The sequence below is a fragment of the Prunus avium genome, chromosome 3 (genome assembly GCF_965620075.1).
Source record: "Prunus avium chromosome 3, drPruAviu1.hap1.1, whole genome shotgun sequence".
NCBI classification, from domain to species: Eukaryota; Viridiplantae; Streptophyta; class Magnoliopsida; order Rosales; family Rosaceae; genus Prunus; species Prunus avium.
The window spans coordinates 32,498,302-32,521,139 of NC_142286.1; the positions used below are offsets into that span (position 1 = coordinate 32,498,302).

General features: G+C 38.2%; 1 protein-coding gene and 2 pseudogenes across 2 annotated transcripts; 2 read left to right on the forward strand and 1 right to left on the reverse strand.

The window, feature by feature from the left end:
• Window positions 1-699: 699 nt before the first annotated feature.
• LOC110755648 (putative polygalacturonase) lies at window positions 700-5,092 on the reverse strand (annotated as a pseudogene).
• A 682-nt stretch (window positions 5,093-5,774) lies between these two features.
• Window positions 5,775-7,189, forward strand: LOC148295967 (large ribosomal subunit protein uL29 pseudogene; annotated as a pseudogene). Its single transcript, XR_015834553.1, has 4 exons — window positions 5,775-5,788; window positions 5,887-6,018; window positions 6,104-6,260; window positions 6,735-7,189. The product of XR_015834553.1 is annotated as a large ribosomal subunit protein uL29 pseudogene (transcript).
• An 8,118-nt stretch (window positions 7,190-15,307) lies between these two features.
• LOC110755666 (subtilisin-like protease SBT5.3) lies at window positions 15,308-21,140 on the forward strand. The gene is made up of 11 exons (XM_021956903.2): window positions 15,308-15,665; window positions 15,824-15,933; window positions 16,023-16,120; window positions 16,217-16,381; window positions 17,203-17,311; window positions 17,936-18,470; window positions 18,676-18,773; window positions 18,868-19,113; window positions 19,338-19,452; window positions 19,537-19,750; window positions 19,877-21,140. Exons 1-11 carry the CDS (start codon window positions 15,573-15,575, stop codon window positions 20,413-20,415), a joined length of 2,322 nt encoding a protein of 773 aa, XP_021812595.2. The 5' UTR covers window positions 15,308-15,572; the 3' UTR covers window positions 20,416-21,140.
• Window positions 21,141-22,838: the final 1,698 nt, after the last annotated feature.

Genomic DNA, 22,838 nt, shown 5'->3' on the forward strand with positions numbered 1-22,838 from the left:
ATTATTATTATTAATTTTTTTTTTTTTTTTGCTTACGAAGCCTCCCCTAGCTTCTGCACGATGCCTGCCGTTCGGCAAGGCAGGTTTGGCAATCAAAATATATATATATATATATATATATATATATATATATATATATATAATTTTTTTTTTTTTTTGTGAAGAGGGATTTTAGGGTCTGGGCCTCAAATTGCTTCATTAAGGGAGCAAAGCTTGAGAGATGGTTCAACGGCCCACTATTAGAAACACTGATATTGTTTTTAACTTAACCACCTACAAAGCTCAATAGGTGTGAGTTTTATCACAAAAGGCCTCGGTTCTATTAGGACTGGAACCACTTATTATAAATTGTGATTTATTTAGTCAAGTTTCCAATGTAGTACTTATATTCTTTAACGCATATGTATTTTTGGCAATTACCGGAAATTATTTATTAATGCAGTTGAGATTGTTGCGGTCATAGTTGTTTCTACATGCAGTTGAAATTATTCATTAATGCAGTGACCGGAAAACTATGGCCGAAGTTGAGATTCTCCACAGAAGCTTTCCCTGTAAGTTCATTAATGCAGTTGAGATTGTTGAGGAGGTCCATTCTTTCAGATTTTTATTGTCAAATATTTGTCATTCAGACTCCAATATATTTGAAACTTAGGATGCTACCTCATTTGAGCATCGAAATAACCATATAATACATGACTCTCAGAAGAAGGGGAGACTGGCAGAACATGTCACTAACTTAACATCTTCAATCGCCAACCTAATTTCCGGAAAAGGACAATCGACGACTTCTTTCTTCTCCGGCAACAAATCGCATGCCTTTGGAGTCACGTTGCTTGTAACTCCCGCAATATCGGTACAGTTCCATTGTAATTTCTTGGGCTTCTCAATCAATGTGATAGTCACATTAGAAATGCAAATTCCCTTGAAAGGATCATTAGGATTTCCCTCTAGCCTTGCAGAGTAAGTAACATTCTCAGCCTCAACCTGTTTGTAGTTGATGTTCTGGATCAAAGGCAGGGTCCGGGTGAGACCCATAAGAGCCAGTCATCCAGAAAACATACTTCATAGTCTTGAGGGTCATTCTTCTCACAAATATGTCTTTGACATAAGCTCCTCTTCCTTGGGCAGTTTTGATCCTTACACTGGATTGAGTACTAAGGGCTGTGATGTCCTCAGCTCGAACGTCGCGAATTCCACCGGACATCTCACTGCCTAAAGCAATGGTAGCACTGTCTAGTGAAATGCAGGTAAGTCTTCTGATCACAAGGTGCTCTGCTGGGATCCCGACTTTGATCCCGTATTGGTCCCATCCACTTTTTACTGCAATGCAGTCATCCCCAGAGACTATGAATCAGTCTTCAATTCTAGTTTGTGAGCATGAATCTGAAAAGGGAACAAAAATAGGCACACATATTAACTATGTTCAAATACGACCAAGGAGCCAGAACAAAGTGGAAGCAAATTAACCAACCTGGGTCTATGCCATCTGTGTTAGGAGAGTCAATTGGTGCAAGGATAGTGAGCCCTTGGATTGTTATATTGCTGCAAATTCAAACCAGATTATATACATATCAGATCAATTTCATGCTAGTGCTTTTATATATATATATATATATTAAAAATAAAAAAAACCCCTAATAAACCAAAGTGCTTTTCACAAAAACATTCACAAACGAACCCTAATAACAGAAAATCGGTCAAAATAGATAAATGGTCAAACCTACCTACTGTATATGGGATGCACAAACCACGAGGGAGAATTGACCAAAGTAAGATTAGATATTTGGATTTGATTAGAGTACATGATCTCAATCATGTAGGGTCGGGTTTCATTCAATTGACCGGCTTTGAAATTTTCCACCAAGAAGCACACTGCCCATCGATGGTGCCGTTGTTACCTAAAACACAATACCAATTTTGTCATTAACATAATTGACCCAAAATCACAGTAAATTTAAAACAATTGAGTCTGATCTCTGATTAAGTACCGGTAATTACAACATCGGTGAGGTTTGTTTCAAAAATGAGACTGCTAAACCTTCCAGCAGGGGCATCTTTGCCTCTCCCATATGAAGGTAGAACTGGAACAAGAGGCCACTCTGACTCATCCTGTAAATTTGGTAAAGGTAGTGACCAATTGATAAATTTACATGAAAAAGATTTGGGTGATAGGAGCAAAAGTTATTCCTAAAAAGTAAAAAAAATAAATTAAATTCAACGAGTTGACTTTCTACATGCATACAAAACATGTTGAGAATGTTACTGTTTTCCCTATGTTAGTAGATTACTAAGTCGGTGTATCTTTTTGAGTGCTACTAAACGAACCCTAAAATTAACTGAGTACACTCTATGATTTAAGTACATCTTAATGTTTAAATTAAGAGTGCTGCTAAACAAACCCTAAAATTAACTGAGTACACCCTATGATCTAAATACACCATAATATTTTAATTAAAATATAAAATTAACTAAGTACACCTTACTTTACTACCAAAATACCCTTGGTACACCCTAATAAACTCTATCACACAACACTCTATTTGATATTCATGTTTTAGTTCAACAATTTAATTGGCTTTTCTTTCACACACGACACTGCAATAGAGCTGCACATGAGGTGGCAGCCTATGTTTCTAGGATGGGTGGTAATTAGGTATGGGATCAAGCAGGTCCAGTATGGGTAGTGATGTAAACAATCTTATTCATCTTTAATAAATTTCCCTGATGTAAACAATCTATTCATCAAGAAGCTCACAGTCATCCCTCCTAGAAGAAAGCCCATATCGACAACCCCTCATTCACCCAAACTTCCTTGGGTATGCTCTTGCTTTTTCTGAGGTCAGAAGCCTATTTCATTCTCCACAGGTTTCCCAACATGGTTCTTTCGCTTCCTCAGTACCCTAACAAGTCTCATAATGGTTGGGATCAAGGAAGCATTTTTCTTGCTTAGGCCTTTCATTAGGGTTGAATATGGTGAGTAGGGTGTACTTATTAAAATTATATTTGTTTTGCAATTCAATATATCTTTTGTGGTCATTTTATATTAGGGTAAATTAGTAATTCAATAAATATTTTGATAGTAGGGTGTACTCAGTTCATTTTAGGGTTCGTTTAGCAGCACTCTAAATTAAAATATAAAATTAACTAAGTACACCCTATTTAACTACCAAAAATACCCATGGTACACCCTCTTTAATTTTTAATCTTTTAAAGTATTTAAAATAAAAAAATTACAGTAAAATAATAATAAAATAATATTTTAACAAAAACTCTCTCTCTCTCTCTCTCTCTCCTGCTTCTTCTTCTTCTTTTCTCTCTCTCATGTGCGACCACCACCACCTGGAATTGCAGTTCTCCACCACGACCACCATGTGTTTTTTGGAAACATCTGAATTGGGATTGGGATTAGATTGTTACATTTGAGAATTGGGTTTTAATGAGTTTCCATCGGACTCTCTCTCTCCTGCTTCTTATTCTTCTTCTTTTCTCTCTCTCATGTGCGACCACCACCACCTGGAATTGCAATTCTCCACCACGACCACCATGTGTTTTTTGGAAACATCTGAATTGGGATTGGGATTAGATTGTTACATTTGAGAATTAGGTTTTAATGAGTTTCTGTCGGAGTTGAAGTAGAAATGGTGACTAGGGTTGTTAAGGGGGGTGGCGTAGAGAATAGGATCTCAGGGGAGTTGAGATTTGCTGTCCCCAAATTCCTTGTCTCCTCCTGTCCTTTATCTAAAATTTTGACACATCTCTCCACCTTTTTTTTTGTGAAAACCAAGGTATCCCCCGCGCGATTGCGGGGATTAACCCTCGAGGTACTGTCGGGCGCAAAGCGGGGACCTCTCCCAACAAAGTTAACTCGTATGGAAAATAATGTAAAATATCAATAGGCATTTTGAACCCTTCTTCTCCCTCAACCATGGCGGTCTCAGACTCTCCTAGCCTCCAACCTTGTAGTGGAGAACTCTTTGGGTGTGGGTTTCCAATATTTCAGCATGAATTGGTTTGTGCTATTGATTGTTTAAGTTTTATGCATAAAAAAATGAACTTGGATCAATACACTTCTCCTGGATTCCGTGTTGTTTGTTAAAAATTAAGTCAAATATTTGTTTGAAGGCATGGATTCAAAGCAATAAATATCAATATTATTCTATCTTTTTTGGTCATTTTATATTAGGGTAAATTAGTAATTCAATAAATAGTTTAGTAGTAAGGTGTACTCAGTTAATTTTAGGGTTCATTTAGCAGTACTCTTCTTTTTCTGCAATTACTAAATCAAATCAGCTAATTATATGGTAAAATGGTAATAAAATAGGTTAAACAGAAATTGCACCAGAAAAGGAAAAAAACCAAAATTGAGTTTCAAAAGACAATCAACTAAGCTAATTCTATGGTATAAGGTAATTACAATCAATCAAGTCTAAAATATTCAAGAAATTAAGTAAATATATTCGACCAAAAAAGGCAAGAGGATTAAACCTGAGTTGCAAGAATAACAGCTTCCTTGTGGAGGAAAAGGGTGAAATGGTTGGTAAGGTTGAAGCTCCCGGTGAGCCACTTCCCCGGTGGCACAATAAGCTGTGCTCCGCCGTCAGATACACTCTGGCTTAGATGATCAATGGCCGCCTTGAAGGCCTTTGTGTTGGACGTTCTGCCATCGCCAACAGCTCCAAAATCAGTCAAAAGAGCACTGTGCTTTCGACAGCTAAGGGGCAGAGTACTTGACCGTGCCCCGATTCGCTGGTGTTCTACATTCTGCAGCTCTTAGGAAAAAGAATCCCAGTATAAAAATGATTGCACCAGAAACCTGTAATTACAGAAGAAGAACAACAACAAAGAACACATATTGTTATTATTTTCCATGTCATATTCATGAGAAAGAAAAGAAAAAACCAGATATAGAGGAACCATGCATTGTCAAAAATTATATGAGACGCATCAAAACCCCCCAAGCATATCTATTGTCATGATCAGAAAACAAGCCAAGAAAAATAAGAAAACTGAATGTAATTTGTTAGACAAAATAACAGTGAGATATAGGGGTGGAAAAGAAACGTACATTGGACATCTTGGATTTTCCGTCCATGTTATACAAAACTGTGGTGTTTAGGGACAGAGAGAGTAGAGAATTTATATAGAGGTGCACCAATTGGTTAGTTGTTGTTGTGAGGCAATTTTTTGAGCCTCTTTTTATATATTAGTTTCATAGATGAATATATAACGATGTCCAAAATCATGAGTTACAATAGGAAATGCATCCCTAATTATCATTAAGGAAAATACCACTCATGTCAACACATAATCCCAAACCAAACAGTAAATACTTCCATTTAAGTAAAGTAAAATCAGACGTGCAGGGAAAGTGTATATGGGCTGCATCATGTCATGTGGATTATGTATCAAATCAATAATCAATGTATGGGTCTTTGTTGCAGGAAAATTCTACAATGCGCAAGGCGCACTGATGCGCCATTTATTATAGACCATTGGATGAGTAGCTGGGGCATGTGGGGTAATCCAAAGCGTTGATTGTTGGTTACCGGTTAAATTGGTTGCTGTAGGTAAAACCAATAAAAAATACTTGCTCTCTCAGTAAGAGACATTTCAAGTTTAGGGTTGGGTTTTTCATTTCTTTCCCTTCGAGTTCCTTCCACAGCAGCTCCTCTCCTCCTTCTGTGACGACGAGACAGAGCGACGAACACAGCTCATCTCCTCTCAGGTATCTCTCTCTTTCTTCTCCCTAATTGTCTCTGTAATCTCTATATCTCATGGTCCTTCTCAGGTATTCATATTTCATAATATATCTATCTTCTTCAACTGAATCTAGGTTGTTCTAATTTTTCATTGTTGTGAACTTTTTTTTTTATGTAAAAAAGCGAGGATCAAGGTCCACGAGCTCAGAAACAAGACAAAGGCAGAGCTTTTGGGTCAACTGAAGGATCTGAAGGCAGAGCTTGCCCTCCTCCGAGTCGCCAAGGTCACCGGTGGAGCTCCCAACAAGCTCTCCAAAATGTACCCTCTCTCTCTCTCTATAATTTTTATATGTTGAATTGTTGATTTATGAATTCTTTTTACAATTTTGTGTTTGTGGTTTCAGCAAGGTGGTGAGGCTTTCAATAGCACAGGTGTTGACAGTGATTTCCCAGAAGCAAAAAGCGGCTCTAAGGGAAGTCTACAAGAACAAGAAGTTTCTTCCTCTGGATTTGCGCCCAAAGAAGACCAGGGCCATCAGAAGGCGTCTGACCAAGCATTAGGTACTATTAATTTTTCATTCCCAGTTAAACCCATTTCAGTTCGTTGATATTAAGCTGCGTAGTTATTTGGATGCTGCCCATGAGCCATGTAATAATCATTTCTTTTGTTGTGGATGAGTTCATTTAATTATGTTGAATTCGCTTACCCAATCTAGTTTTTGTGAGAAATGTTATAAAAAAAATGGTATCTAAGAGACCGAATTTACTTGCTGAATTGTATTCAAGGATGAATCTAAGCAAATATGCATTTCACTTCTCACCATATTCCTTATTTTCACAACTGTCCTTCCCTACACCAGTTTGCCCACATGGTTTGTTTTCTCATAAGCAGATAAATTGTGCATTAATTTACTATCATTAAAAATTTTAGGCCATAAGCACTTAGTTTGTTAAATTCTTTCCAACCAATACAAAAATATTAAATAGACGGTTTAATTTGAGAGTGTTGAACATGTGTGGATTTATTTTTTGCAGAATATGCAAGTACTGAAGCTGCTGCCACCAGTACAAACACATTTGGTGTAGATCCAAAGGGAAAGGGACATGCCTTGAACCTGAACTCTTGATTGATTGTTTTGTTTGTTATTAGATTTGATTTTCAGATTTAATTGAACTTGAAAATTTGCAGATTTGATTGAACTCTTGTAAAAGCCTATATGAGATTTGATTGAACTTGAAAATTTGCAGATTTGATTGAACTCTTGTAACAGCCATTTGATTTTCAGATTTGATTGAACTTGAAAATTTGCAGATTATTTACGGTATCAACATTGATACCGAATCATACCGATCCCGTTTGGGTCCGGTATGATTTGAACGTGTTTTCAAAAACTCCCATCCCGTGTCATCCCGTACCAATTCCTCTATTCGGGATGACCTCCATCCCATGTCATCTCATACCGTGCCCACCCCTAGTCTCCCTCTCTCTCTCTCTCTCTCTCAATCGTTTCAGCCTTCACTCTCCCTCCCTCACTTGATTCTCTTTCTCTATAGCTTTGGCTTGCTCTCTCTCTCTCTCTTAGATACGAGCACCAAACTAAGTGGGCACAAATTTGTGAGTGATGGGCATCCTTTGAAATAGAAAGTTTAGGGTTTCAATTTTGTTAAACTGAAACCATCTTAGCCAGAAAGTTTAGTAATGGGCATCCTTATGGGCATCACTCCCTATGCCAAAAGATAATTTTAATTATTCAAGGTTTGAGTTTTCTAATTTATATTGTAAGTTTTAGGTTTTAATATTGGGCTATGGTCTGTGCAGGTTTTCAACTTTTTAATTTGTATTTTGACCATTAATTTGGAGACAATGTGAGGATTTCATATTAGTGTTGAACTAGATGTAGATTTGGTAATGTTAGTTTAATTTTGAGTTTACTGCTGCATTCATCAATTTTTGGTGTTTTTTTTTCTTTTCCAATTGATTTTTTTTTTCTGAGTTGGTTCTTGTGTCTACAAGTTGCATCTTGTTTTCGTATTCAGATTCCTGAATGTGCTATGATGGCAGTCTTAAGTCTCTTTATTTATTTATTTATTTTTTTCTGGGCTCTGGAGTGTTGCTTTGTTTGCCTTTGTTTAGCCCGGATTCTTCTTTTTTATGTGGTTTTTTTGCTTTTGTTTGTAGTCTTGGTCGTGTGGGATGGGTTGTGCGGATTTCTCATCCTCCTGTAGCCCCATTGATTTATGAATATAATCTTTGGAAGCTTGTTATGATTGATTTTTTTTTTTCTTCTTGTCAGTATTCTACTAAATGCGTGTGAAGGTTGCCTCTTTTTTGGGGTTTTAATGAAAGCTACATAACAACCAAACAATAAAAGCCTCTGTTAGTTTCTTTAGTTTCCTTTTAGTCTCTCTAATTTTTTGCTGACCTTGTGCCTTCTCTTACTAACTGACAATTGGATGTTCACTTGGTGTTGTATTTCAGAAAGAGTGCTGTAATTTTCTATGAATTGCTTGATTTTCATTCATCATGTGTACATATACATAGGAAGCCCTGCTTATTACCTCCTCTCTCATGCTTACTATCCTAGGATTGTCTACCCTTCATGTATGTGAGTTTTAAATTTTCATCATTATATATGTTATTAAACATTATAGATTATTTAAGGCATCATCTATTATCTGAATTCTGCTTAGTCTTAGTTCCATGTGCATTAATTCACTCTTTAATTCATACATTTACATTTTAGCATTTTCATAATGCAATTACCAACTGACTAATCTGTTATTGCAATTAGATTATGCGACATTATATTTGTTGCCTTGCATTTTTGTAATGAAATAGGCAATACATTCATTACAATTACTTTCTTTTGAGATGATTGGTTTTCTATGGTGTGGCCCTTTTTCGGGTCTGCAATATATAAATTTATGATAATCTGGTTGCATTTCTCTCTCTCTCACTCTCTCTCTCTCTGTGTTTTGGTATGTTGGGCATATTGTTGATGTTGAAAAGTTTGTGACTCATTCGAAAAACACTAGATAGAATTTATTAATTGTAATGCAAATGACATGATATTTGTAGCATATCAAAATGTGGTGGAGGAGACCACAACCAAGTTACCACCCCCTAACACAAAAGGAAAAGGAGTTGTGGTGAAAACAAAATGTAAAGGAGGGGCGGTGCATTCCAAAGAAAAAGCAGCTGCAATTAAAGGGAAAGGCAAAGCATCACCACAAAAATACAAGACAACTTTGCCGAAACCAGAACCACGCCCTATTAGTAAGCGGCTAAGGCTAAGGAAGAAAACATAAATTGTATTATGAGTATTTTGTCTTTGTGGTATACGTTCATAAGTGAGATTATATATTTTGTGGTAGATGTGAACTTATGTAACTTGTTTGATGCTATAAATTAATTATATAACGATGTCAAATATGATCGTCCATTGGTCTCTGTGAATGGATTGAATGAGTTAATTTGAAAGGAAGTTACCATAAGATGGAAAGGGGATTGATAGATTGGCTCACCTAAGAGTAAAAGGAAATAATGCAATCGACAAACAGTCAGTGGGCAATTGAAAAAGAATAATGCAATAGACAAACAGTGAGCAGAAAATTGAACAAGAATACTCCAATTGACAATCCGTAAGTTTGAAATTGCAAACGTGCATCCATGCCTTTTTTCATCCCTTTTGGCTTGGTTTTCCATAGGATTTCAATTCCCGTTCGACATAGTTTTCTAACCCCAAAGCTTATGTAACTTGTTTGATGCTATAAACGTAGTATATAATTGTTTCACCCGTTATTTGCAGCCACTGAGTTTCTTCTCTGAACATGCCTTGATGCATAATAAACTGGGGATGCTAGATTGATCCAATGCTGCAAATGTAGGATATTTTGATCTCTACGTAAGTAGGAACAACATTCATGAAGAACTTAATTCTAGTTGAGCAGTAGAAAATCTGATTTAGCAACTGACTGGTCGTCACAGACTGCTGTCACGAACACAAATCATGATTAATGCTGTGAAGATTCAATAATTGTGTAAATGACGCCAAATTCGGATATGTCGTAGTAGACATCCAACTGAACAACTTTCATGAAGGGTGAAGGTTCATTTGAGGACTGGAAGCTGGCCAGAATTGGACCATAATTAGGCCAGAATTGCCACTGTTTTCAGCTTTTGCTGTTGCTGGTATGCTTCTGATGTTTGATGTCGCGAGGATCCCACATTTATCCGAATGATGCCAAATTCGGATATGTCGTAGTAGACATCCAACTGAACAACTTTCATAAAGGACGAATGTTCATTTGATGACTGGAACCTGGCCAGAATTGGGCCAGAATTAGGCCAGAATTGCCACTGTTTTCGTGCATCGCTGTTGCTGGTATGCTTCTGATGTTTGATGTCGCGAGGATCCCACATTTATCCGAATGACGCCAAATTCGGATATGTCATAGTAGACATCTAACTGAACAACTTTCATGAAGGACGAAGGTTCATTTGAGGACTGGAAGCTGGCCAGAATTGGGCCATAATTAGGCCAGAATTGCACTGTTTTCAGCTTTCGCTGTTGTTGGTATGCTTCTGGTGTTTTCAGCTCTTAGGATTCCAAATTTGTCCAAATATACCGAAATTTGGATATGGTGCAGTAGACATAGAGATGAACAACTCTCATGAAGAACGAAAATTGATTTGAGCGCTGGAAATTGATTCTAGCCATATTTTGGCCATTTTGATGTTCATGGCAAATTATCTTCCATTTTAGGCAAAAATTTAATTTTTGGTACAAACAATAATGATGTCAAATATGATCGTCTATTGTTGTATGTGAATCGAATGAATGAGTTAATTTGAAAGGAAGTTACCATAAGATGGACAGGCCACTGATAGATTGGCTCGCCCAGGAGGAAAAGGAAATAATTTAATTGACAAACAGTCACTAAGACATTGACAGAGCATAATGCAATTGACAAACGGTAAATTAGAAACTGACCAAGAATAATACAATAGCCAAACAGTGAGTTGAAAATTGAAAACAAATGAATGCAATTGACAAACCGTAAGTTTCAAAGTGCAAACGTGCATGCATTCCTTTTTTCAAAAAAAGAACATGTAGTACAATATTAAGGTAAAGGGGAACATTCGGAAGGTAAATTGGGTCCTTAGTATCGTAAACATGAATGTTTACAATATTAAGGTCTCGTATTACTCTATTTAGGATAGTTATGTTCCAGGAGATTGTAAAACTCATCCTTATTATGGTAATTTCGTAATTTACAAAGAGAAGGACATGTATTACAATATGAAGGTAACTAGGGACATTGAGAAAGTAAATTGGGTCCTTATACGTGTAAACACAAACGTTTACTATATTAAGGTCTTGTTTTACTCCGTTTTGGACAAGTATGTTCCATATGATTGTAAAATGCATCATTAATCTTGTAATATCGTACTTTACAAATATAAAGACATGTAGTACAACATTAGGGTCAAGGGGAACATTCGGAAGGTAAATTGGGTCCTTAGTATTGTAAACATGAATGTTTATAATATTAAGGTCTCGTATTACTCTATTTAGGATAGTTATGTTCCAGGAGATTGTAAAACACATCCTTATTATGGTAATTTCGTAATTTACAAAGAGAAGGACATGTATTACAATATGAAGGTAACTAGGGACATTGAGAAAGTAAATTGGGTTCTTATACGTGTAAACACAAACGTTTACTATATTAAGGTCTTGTTTTACTCCGTTTTGGACAGGTATGTTCCATATGATTGTAAAATGCATCATTAATCTTGTAATATCGTACTTTACAAATATAAAGACATGTAGTACAACATTAGGGTCAAGGGGAACATTCGGAAGGTAAATTGGGTCCTTAGTATTGTAAACATGAATGTTTACAATATTAAGGTCTCGTATTACTCTATTTAGGATAGTTATGTTCCAGGAGATTGTAAAACACATCCTTATTATGGTAATTTCGTAATTTACAAAGAGAATGACGTCTAGTACAATATTAAGGTAACTAGGGACATTAGGAAAGTAAATTGAGTCCTTATACATGTAAACACAAACGTTTACTATATTAAGGTCTTGTTTTACTCGGTTTTGGACAGTTATGTTCCATGTGATTGTAAAATGCATCCTTAATCTTGTAATATCGAAATTTACAAAGATAAAGACATGTAGTACAATATTAGGGTAAATGGGAACATTCGGATGGTAAATTGGGTCCTTATACTTGTAAACTCGGATGTTTACAATACTAAGGTCTTGTATTACTCTTTTATGGATAGTTATGTTCCAGAACATTGTAAAACCTATCCTTAATCTTGTAATATCGTAATTTACAAAGAGAATGACGTTTAATACAATATTAAGGTAACTAGGGACATTAGGAAAGTAAAGTGAGTCATTATACGTGTAAACACAAACTTTTACTATATTAAGGTCTTATTTTACTCAATTTTGGACAGTTATGTTCCATTTGATTGTAAAATGCATCATTATCTTGTAATATCGTAATTTATAAAGATAAAGACATGTAGTACAATATTAGGGTAAATGGGAACATTCAGATGGTAAATTGGGTCCTTATACTTGTAAACTCGGATGTTTACAATACTATGGATTAGGTGAACCCTAATGTTGTAATCATAGTTCAAAAACTTGTAAACAGCTACCCAAATCTTGTAACTTATAAGTTTTAGGATCCTCTTACAATGTTATGGTACTCTCATATCCAAACTATTGTAAATCACTATCCAATCATATGCCAATTGCCAAACAGGAAGGGCATAATTGCATGACCCTTATGCAATTGCATTTTCAAAAAGTGGAAACTTGATAACTTGTATAACCGGTAACCAATTTTTTTTAAAATCTGGAAGCATCATAAAGGACAAATGGTGCATGGGTGCACCTGGTGCACTGTAGAAGGTGCCCTTTGTTGCATTACATTAGTTTGCTTGTCGCTTCATCTTTCTTTGGGAGACGATGAGACATATTACCTCACCACCATTTGCATCGCCTGTTGAATAACATAAAGTTTTTGCTTTTGGCATTCCCCGTGTGTCTTATCCATGTTATGTCTAAAGAAACCTTTTTAACCTTTTCGGAAAATAAAGCGATAAATTAAGGGATCCGGATACTATTTGAATAATCAAGTTTTAAATAATAAAATATTATCATAATTACACATTTCATCCTTTTTTTTTTTACTCTCTAAATTTGAATAGGAGAAAACATGAATTGGAGAACTTAGATCAAGAAATTGGAATCGAATAAACTACTCTCTTAGTCGATCTCATTCCTGATTTTATGGCATGTTTACTTATTAGGAATGGGTATTGGATTGATTCCAATTCCTGCTTATTATGTGTTAGTGTATTTAATCCCAAAACATTAAATACCAAATTGGGAATGATTGTGGAAAGGCTTAATGCATTATTACATAAAAATGGAAGTCCTTATACTTCTAGCATGAGATATATGTCAAAACACATCCCCTCTCTCATGAGTGATGTGACTTGAGCAAATATATGTGACAACTTTATAGCACATATAATGATGTATAACTATACAAAATATATATATATATAATGCTACATGTATCATATTTTATTGATTATGCTCAAAAAAAGTGGTTTAGATTCGAGTCATGTTAAACCATCGCATTAGTTTGATAAAAGTAAGACCTAAATGAAATTTAAGTCAAAACATAAGTTAGGTGTTTTTAAATGAAATATCACTTCACGTGTTATGTAACTTAAAACTTATATATATTAGTTTGAATGTAACTTTTTAGTCATGTGAGCAAAAAAACCAACCGCACTTGGACCCAAATATGAGAATTTGGGTATTGCAATGGAGATGACCGAAGGAGTCATAAATTGATTAATAGAATAAACACACACACACTAATTTGAAGCCTTTTAGTAAAACTTCATTACCCTTTTGGCAATCTGAATGGCTAAATTAACTGGGGAATGTGGAGGTATTTGGTATTTATGTGGCACAAATGGGTGTATTGGGTTCATGTTTAGTGATAAACAAAGGGTGATTGGTTAGAAGTTGGATAGAATTGGGTTAGCCCAGAAAAAGCCAGACCTACATATAGTCTAGGTTGAATTTTAGACAAGCCCAACCCATTCTAACCATGGGCTAGAAAGTGAATCATGGCCCCACTTGTTTGTCTGGCTTTCAATTTGTCTTTTTCCTCCTAAATTCAAATATTCAATTGTATGCTCATCCATAAAATCCCAACCCAACCAACCCAGGAAAGCCAGGATTGGTTAAGGAACTTTATTCCTTCCTCAATTCACCCAAAAAGATGCTAATTTGCCCAAATAAGGTCCCCTCCATTTTAAGTACATAGCATTTTCATCAGCCTGCATTGGACTGGCTAATGGAAGAGCATATCCAACCTTTTCTATACATGGCAATATCCCATTTGCCAATTTCACTGTTTTATCCCAGTCCACCAACCCCTTGTTTATTTTCTAGGTGCACTCTAGCACCTTCAAATATTCAATCAAATTATTATCATAACAGGGTCCACAAGGTCACATTAATTTATTTTATTTTATTTTGTTTTATTTTATTTATTCTTCAATAAATAATAACATTATGCAGTTAAGCTAATAATACCTGTACCACATTGGGCATTGCAATTTCGAAGCGGACAATGCTTGGCTCCTGATATATCAGGAGCCACTCCTCCTCCATAGCTGACGTGGCTTCCTTAAAAAACAACACGTGTTTCTTCTTCTTCTTTTGTTTTTTGTTTTTTTTTTAATATTGTTTTTCTTTCAACTCCATTAACTCAAGCACAAAATCTGTTTCTGCCACAACCACAAAATCTGGATTAGGCAATTTGCGGACGAATCTGGTTGATGGGTTCCAGATAAACAAGTTATGAGTTTCATCATAACCAACATCTACAAATATAAAACCATTAGGAAATTTTAGGAAAGGAAAGCTTCTTCGTTGACATTTTAACCTTGGAAAGGACAGCTGATTTAGGAAATTTTACACTCTTTAAAATCCATAGCCAATCGAAGGGTTTTGGGAAGCTGATTTTCTGAGCATTTCTCACATCACAACAAAAGACATGAGCTTGACCGATTTTAGGGTGTGACTTCGATCACTGTCATCACCACCCTCCTCATTACAACCTCCATAACCACCACAGCCAAAGCTTAAAACTCAAAAGCATTTATTGAAACAGATGGCTTCCCAATTGGAAGAGGGGCTATCAATTGTCTGTTTGCATTTTATTGTTCAAAAGGGGGCTAAATCTATTAATTCCGTCGGATTGGGCCGGAATCGATACATAGCAGAGAGAGGAGATGTGATTAGGATTTAGGAATTGATACATAGCAGAGAGAGAAGAGATGGGATTATGATTTAGGAATTGATACATAGCAGAGAGAGAGAGGCGATGGGAATTGATATAGAGAAGAGAGAGAGAGGTGACAGCAATGGGGTTGGGTTTGGCTAGGGGTGGCTTGGGGTGACGACGGTGTGGCTGGGTGTGGCTTGGCCACATAGGTTTTGGTGGTGGAGTGTATAGCTGGTTTCTAGATCCTTATTTTTTTTCTCTGGATGAAGGCTCGATTTAATGGAGTTGAAAGAAAAACAGTAAAAAAAAACAAAAGAAGAAGAAGAAACACGTGTTGTATTTTTAAGGGAGCCACGTCAGCTACGGAGGAGGAATGGCTCCTGATGTATCAGGAGTCAAGCATTGTCCTTTGGAAGCAGGGTTCTTTCTGCCACATCTTTCGGAGGTTTTTATATATATAAAAAACCATAAAAACCCAAAATCTGCCTTCCACAAGGGTCAATCAACCAACCAAACCAAGCAATGAGGCCACCAAGACCAACCATAGCTCTTTACCTCCTGTCCTTCCTTCTCTCCTCCCTTGTACTTCACAGACCCACCTTTGCCATAAAAAAGGTGTGCATTCAATCTTATTTTCTTCCATTAAAAAAATCAAGAAAAAAAGAAGTAGCTCCCATTGCTATGCCTACTATCATGATTTTTCTTTTTTTTTTTCTTTTTTTTTTCATTATGTACTTACTTGCTTGCCTGCTTCTACTGTTGTATTGCTGTAGCCATATGTGGTGTACTTGGGATCACATTCACATCCCCCAAACTTATCAGAACTTGAACTGAACCAAGTGACAGAGAATCACTACGAGTTTCTTGGGTCCTTCTTGGGCAGGTACTTAAACACATTTTAGCACCAACAACTAAAATACATAAACACCATCTTTCTGAGATCATATGTTTGAATTTGTCTGCAAAATGCAGCCATGAAGTTGCAAAAGAATCCATCTTTTACTCATACACAAGGCACATCAATGGCTTTGCTGCCACATTAGAAGAAGAAGAGGCAGCTCAGATAGCCAGTGAGTGAAAATCTTTTTTCTTTTTTTTTTCTTCTTCTTCTTTCTCCTCTGTTTTGTATACTTGTTCTTCTCATGATTTCCATTGAAACACTGCAGAGCATCCAAAGGTAGTCTCCATTTTCTTGAACCAGGGAAGAAAATTACACACAACTAGATCATGGGATTTCTTGGGACTTGAGCATGATGGTGTTACTCCCCCCAACTCAATCTGGAAGCAGGCAAGATATGGTGAAGATACAATCATAGGAAACCTTGACACTGGTCAGTTTTTCTTCTTCTTCTTATTTTATTTATTTATTTTAGTAAATTTGTCAATTTTAATAAAATTTTGCTTCACTTTCAAGTCATGTTCATGGACTAAAATAAGTTTAGAATGCATCAATCAGCTCAATGCCGTGTGCCTGACAATTTTGATCTGGATCGTTGACTTATCATCACTCATTTCAACAACAGTAACTTTCAACAAAATAATGTTTATAAAATTGATTTTCATTTCTGTAACCATTAGTTTGGTGCTGCTGATATTTTGACCAATTCCTATGGTGCTCACTAAATACACGTCCTTGTATACAACAAAAATGCATGAACATTGAGAGCTCTTCCTTCTAGAGGATTAATTAATAGTAATATACTAATAATTAATTAGGCCAGGTTGTATTTTAAGGCTTCCATCAAGGACTTAACTCTCATTGAAGCTATTTTTGTAGTTCTGGGCCACCATTAAAAGAAAAAAAAATTACGTCTGTTGCAAGTTGCAACTAGTAAAGATTCTTGTCTTTTTTTTTTTATTACTTTCTTTTATGATTAACATAAGGAGCCAACGCAGTGTAAAATGACATTGACTTATAGATCAGAGATCTCATATTCGAATTCCCACAGCATCATAGTTGTGTGTCTGTGTGTGAGAAGTCCCTCTCCCCTCTAATTTAGACTTTTGTACTCAAAAAAACATAAGGTGCAATTATGTGTGGTGGCTTGGCCAACTGATGAAAATATGAAATAATTGTAATTCTAAAAAGAATGCGCATTGCTTTGCTGTTGAGCATTCTTTTTAGCCTCACTGTGGTTGAATGGGATTGTAGGCGCATGGCCAGAGTCCAAGAGCTTTAGTGATGAAGGGTATGGACCAATTCCATCCAAGTGGAAAGGAATCTGCCAAAATGAGACAGATTCTGAATTTTACTGCAACAGGTATTCATTATTTTATACCTACTTTCTGTGGAAGATTGATTTACTTTCTGTTTGCTTTTTCTACAACACTCAACTCATTGCTGAAATGTGTTAAAACTTAAAATTGAAGCAAGAAAGAGAACCTCTTTTTTGTTCTTTGTAGTCACGCCCATTTTTTTTATATCCAAATTCATGGTCCAACAAAGATGATCATCTTAAGTGGGGTGAAATGGTATCTATAAAGCAGGATCCATTTGCAGCTTTCTCATAAAGCTGAGTCAAACTTGTTTTAGAAACCTAGAACAGCATAAAACTGGATGAGATAAATCTGCCTTTATCATCAATTAGATGAAAATATATATAGTAAAACTGCAAACGTGTTCTCTTTTGGTTCAATTGCTTATGGTCCTCATGGTATCTGATCTCATTTTCAAGATGCATTTCTGTAGAGTAAGCAAACAAATTATTATAATAATGAGAGAGAAGACAGGTTCAGAACATGTTTTTGTGTAAAATAAGGGCATCTTTTGACTTGTTTTAGCAACCTTTCCCTCTGAACTTTGTGTTGGATTAATTCCATCATTTAATTATTTACCCATAGAGAGAATCTTGTAACTCATTTGGTGACAAAATTTTGCATGAAAGGAAGCTAATTGGAGCAAGATACTACAACAAGGGCTTTGCTGCAGTTGCTGGCCCCCTAAACTCCTCCTTTGACTCACCAAGAGACAATGAAGGCCATGGCTCTCACACCCTGTCAACAGCTGCGGGCAATTTTGTAACTGGGGCAAGTGTGTTTGGGTTTGGTAATGGAACAGCAAAGGGTGGATCACCAAAAGCCAGAGTTGCAGCTTATAAAGTGTGTTGGCCTCCAGTGAATGGAAGTGAATGCTTTGAAGCAGATATATTGGCTGCATTTGATATTGCCATCCATGATGGTGTTGATGTATTGTCTGTGTCACTGGGTGGAGATCCCACTGCATTCTTCAATGACAGTGTTGCAATAGGTGCTTTTCATGCTGTTAAGCATGGAATTGTGGTGGTTTGCTCAGCTGGGAATTCTGGTCCAGCTGAAGGTACCGTCTCCAATATAGCGCCATGGCAGATCACTGTTGGTGCCAGTACCATAGACAGGGAGTTCCCCAGTTATGTCACCCTTGGAAACTGGAAGCACTTCAGGGTGGGTTATATAGTCCCTTTTTATCCTAAGCATAGTAGATGAAGGTTACTTAATGTTTGCTGTCTAATTTTCATCAAACGGTTGCAAGAAGCTCAGAATAATAAGACATGCCATACACTTTTATAGGTGTTGGAAAGGAACTTCAATCACATATCCTGAAAAACTACACAAATCCATTGTAATTTGTATCTACTTTGTTCTGCAGGGACAGAGCTTATCGGCTGTGGCCTTGCCGGGGAAAAGGTTCTACCGGCTGATTAGTGCTGCAGCTGCTAAAGCAGCTAACGCATCAGTTCAAGAAGCGTAAGGATAATAACAACATCAAGTTCTTTTAATTTTCATTTTACTACTACCATATTCAAGCTCTCAGCAATCTGCTTATTATATGATGCTGCAGTCTGTTATGCAAGGCTGGCACACTTGATCCCAAAAAGGTGAAGGGAAAGATCTTGGCCTGCCTTCGAGGAGACAATGCAAGAGTGGACAAGGGTGAGCAAGCCTTAATGGCTGGCGCCGTGGGAATGATTCTTGCTAACAATGAGCTTAATGGGAACGAAATTATTTCTGATCCACATGTCCTCCCTGCTTCACATATCAATTTCACCGACGGTGCCCTTGTCTTTGCTTACATCAATTCAACTAAGTAAGATGACAGGCCACCAGCAATCATTATATTTCACCAAAACCATGCCTAAGCACAGAACCTGCCTTAAAATCTAAAGAATTCATCTTCATCAAAGGATGAAGTACCTCTAAAATTGCCTTTTCCAGACTAAAAACTGGCAGCCTAACTGCAATAATTCATATAAACTAACTTCCTTATGACTGGTACAGTGAATTAATTGAGAAGTTTACTTATTTTGACAGGTCTCCCAGGGCTAAAATAAAGCGTCCAACAACGCAACTGGGAACGAAGCCAGCTCCCTTCATGGCAGCATTTTCATCAAAGGGACCCAACACCATCACACCAGACATCCTTAAGGTTTTTTTTTAGCATCTCACAAATCTATTCATCAGAGGGAATTGGACTCTCTTAATACTTTGCTCCTTTGTTTTGAATATTCAGCCTGATATCACTGCGCCAGGAGTGAGTATCATAGCAGCCTACACTGAAGCACAAGGGCCAACAAATCAAATGTTTGACCAACGGCGAGTTCTGTTCAACTCAGTGTCAGGCACATCAATGTCGTGCCCTCATATTTCCGGCATTTGTGGCCTTCTTAAAACCCTCTATCCTCACTGGAGCCCTGCAGCTATTAAATCTGCAATCATGACCACAGGTAAGAACACCCTAATCCATTCATCTCATCTTCCTCGGAAAGGAACATAGACCAAGTTTTCTTATAGTCTGGTAAAACGCATTATCCTTCTTTCTGATGTTTTCTTCTTATTCTCGTATTTTACAGCTACAACACAAGATAATAGCAGGGAACCAGTGCTCAATGCTTCTTTCTATAGGGCAACACCATTTAGTTATGGTGCAGGGCACGTTAATCCTAACTGTGCCATGGATCCTGGCTTGGTTTATGACTTGTCCCTTAATGATTACTTGAACTTTCTATGTTCAAATGGATACAAGGAAACACAAATCGAAATGTTCTCAGAGGAGACATATAAGTGCCCAAAACCTGCTATTAGTCTCACTAATCTCAACTATCCCTCAGTCACTGTCCCTAAACTCAATGAATCCCTTGTGGTGACTAGAACAGTGAAAAATGTTGGCACTCCAGGAACTTACAAGGCTCGTATCCAGAACCCAGATGGCGTATCGGTTTCTGTTGAGCCAAACAAGTTGGAGTTCAAGAAAATTGGCGAAGAGAAGAGCTTTAAACTAGTCCTCCAGGTTAAAGATGCCAAAGCAGCTAAGAACTATGTGTTTGGGAAGTTGATATGGTCAGATGGTAAGCACTATGTAAGGAGCCCCATTGCGGTAAAGGCTGCCTAGAAGTAGGCAAAAATTTGCTTCATCTAATTTTACCTCACCTCACCTAGTTCCACTCTCTTGTGTACCAAGCTAATGATTTACAATAATGAGTGGTGTTGATGCTCAAAATGGTTGGGCCTTTATTGAGTTCAACTTAGTGATGAGGTGTGATGGATGATGGGTGAAGGTTTGGACCTTCAGCATGTATGTGAGGACTTGGCCAATTTATGAGTATACAAAAGACAAGATATATGTGGTTCACCCTTAATGAATGGGCTACGTCCACAGAGAAGATGTTCTCATTATGATATTGTTTACATTTGTACAAGGGGATTAGACCCAAAGATAACTGGAAGAAGGCCTAGGGCCTAAGGTACAAAGTTAGGAGTCTGGAGCCCAGGTGTCAAGTCCCCGGGTCTGGAGGCTCAGGACCCGAAGGCTGGACTAACAGGAGAGTCCTGAAGAGGGAGCCCCCAGCTCAGTTTCCAATCCCCTCTTAAGTGGAGAGTGGTATGCTTTTATAGGTGAGAGGGAGCCTTCACTTCTTGTTGTTTTCCGATGTGGGACTCCTTTTGCTTTGCTTCTAGTTTCTTCTAGTTGCTTGGTCAGTTATGGTGTCAACAGTAGTCCCCCAAGTTCGCGAGTAAGAAGGTACTTCTTGCTTGGGGATTTGTAATTTTAAGTGCACTGACCGAGCAACACCGTAGTTTGTCTTCCAAGTCGTATAGTGCACTATCCCCAGTCCCCCAAGTCCCCGAGTAAGAAGGACTTTGGAGGGAGAGAAGTTGCAACAAAAACTGAAGTGGTTTGCAAGTCTCAAAAAATAAAATAAAATAAATTTCTCTTTTCTTTTTTTTTTTTTTTTTTTTTTTTTTTTTTTTTGTGGCTAGGTCAGCCCAGTGCTCCCTCACTTCCCAAACTCCTTCTGCATGTTGCCTACCGTTCGGCAGGTGCAAAATTTTTTTTTTTTTTTTTTTTTTTATTTTTTTTTATGTGGCTAGGTCAGCCAAGTAGCTAGCCAATTGGGCACTTTCACTTCCCAAATTCCTTCTGCACAATGCCTACCGTTCGGCAGGTGCCAATTTTTTTTTTTTTTTTTTTTTAGTGGCTAAGTCAGCCATTTGCTTTGGTAAGAGAACAAAGCTTGAGGGTTTAGCTTCCTTGCCGAACGGTAGGGAGCGTGGAGAGAAAAATAAAGTCCCACGCGGGCTTGGCTTTTGAGGCTTCGGCATGGAATTGGGGCCAACATCAAGAGCTGGCCTCTTAATGTTTCAACAGGAGAGCCGGGCATTTTAGGAAGAGCCGGGTCATGTGGGTTTAGCCTGGGCATTTAGCAAGGGCTGGGCCGCAATGGTGTTGGCAAGGAGTCTAGTTATAGTTTGGGCTGGCATGAGTGTCCAGAGGCTGGGAGTTTTGGAATTTGGAAGGAGGCTAGGCTTCGCAAGGAGCTAAGCTGCATATTTGGCTAGGCCTGAGTGTTGGGCTAGGCGGGGGACCAAGGTGCCGATCAGTAAGGGCCATCTATGGCTTTTATTGAGCCTGTTTTGCTCAAGATAGGGCTAGGCAAGGGCTAGGCCTAAGTACTCAGCTTGGCCTTAGGAGTTTGTTTTGGAGCTGAGCCTTCGGAAGGGGGCTAGGTCCCTTGGATACTGACATAATGTTGGAGTTGGGATGGCGAAGGCGATACAAAGCTTTGCATGTTGCAAGGTAATGTTCCTAGGCTCGGGGTGCCGAATGTGGGCTTAGGCATGGGGGGTGCTGAAGGCATGTTGCAAGAGATGGGTTTAGGCACGGGGGTGCCGAAGGCAAAGGGGATGCTAAAGGCACAAGGGTGCCGAAGGCAGAGTGGTTTGCCAAACGCACAAGCTCGCATGTCACAAGGCATTGTGCCTAGGCACGGGGGTGCCGAAGGTGAGCTTAGGCATGGGGGCGCCGAAGGTGGGCTTAGGCACGGGGGTGCCAAAGGTGGGCTTAGGCACGGGGGTGCCAAAGGTGGGCTTAGGCAAAGGGGTGCCGAAGGTGAAGCTAGGCACGAGGGTGCCGAAGGCAAATGAGATGCCAAAGGTGACACAAAGCTTGCATGTGGCAAGGCAATGTGCCTAGGCACGGGGGTGCCGAAGGTGAGCTTAGGCATGGGGGCGCCGAGGGTGAGCTTAGGCACAGGGGTGCCAAAGGTGGGCTTAGGCAAAGGGGTGCCGAAGGTGAGCTTAGGCATGGGGGCGCCGAGGGTGAGCTTAGGCACAGGGGTGCCAAAGGTGGGCTTAGGCAAAGGGGTGCCGAAGGTGAGCTTAGGCAAAGGGGTGCCAAAGCTTGGATGTTGCAAAGCATGGAGGTGCCAAAGGTGGGCCTAGGCACGGGGGTGCCGAAGGCGAAACAAGCTTGCATGTGGCAAGGGGAAGAGCTAGGCACGAGGATGCCGAAGGCACAAGACTTGCATGTCGCAA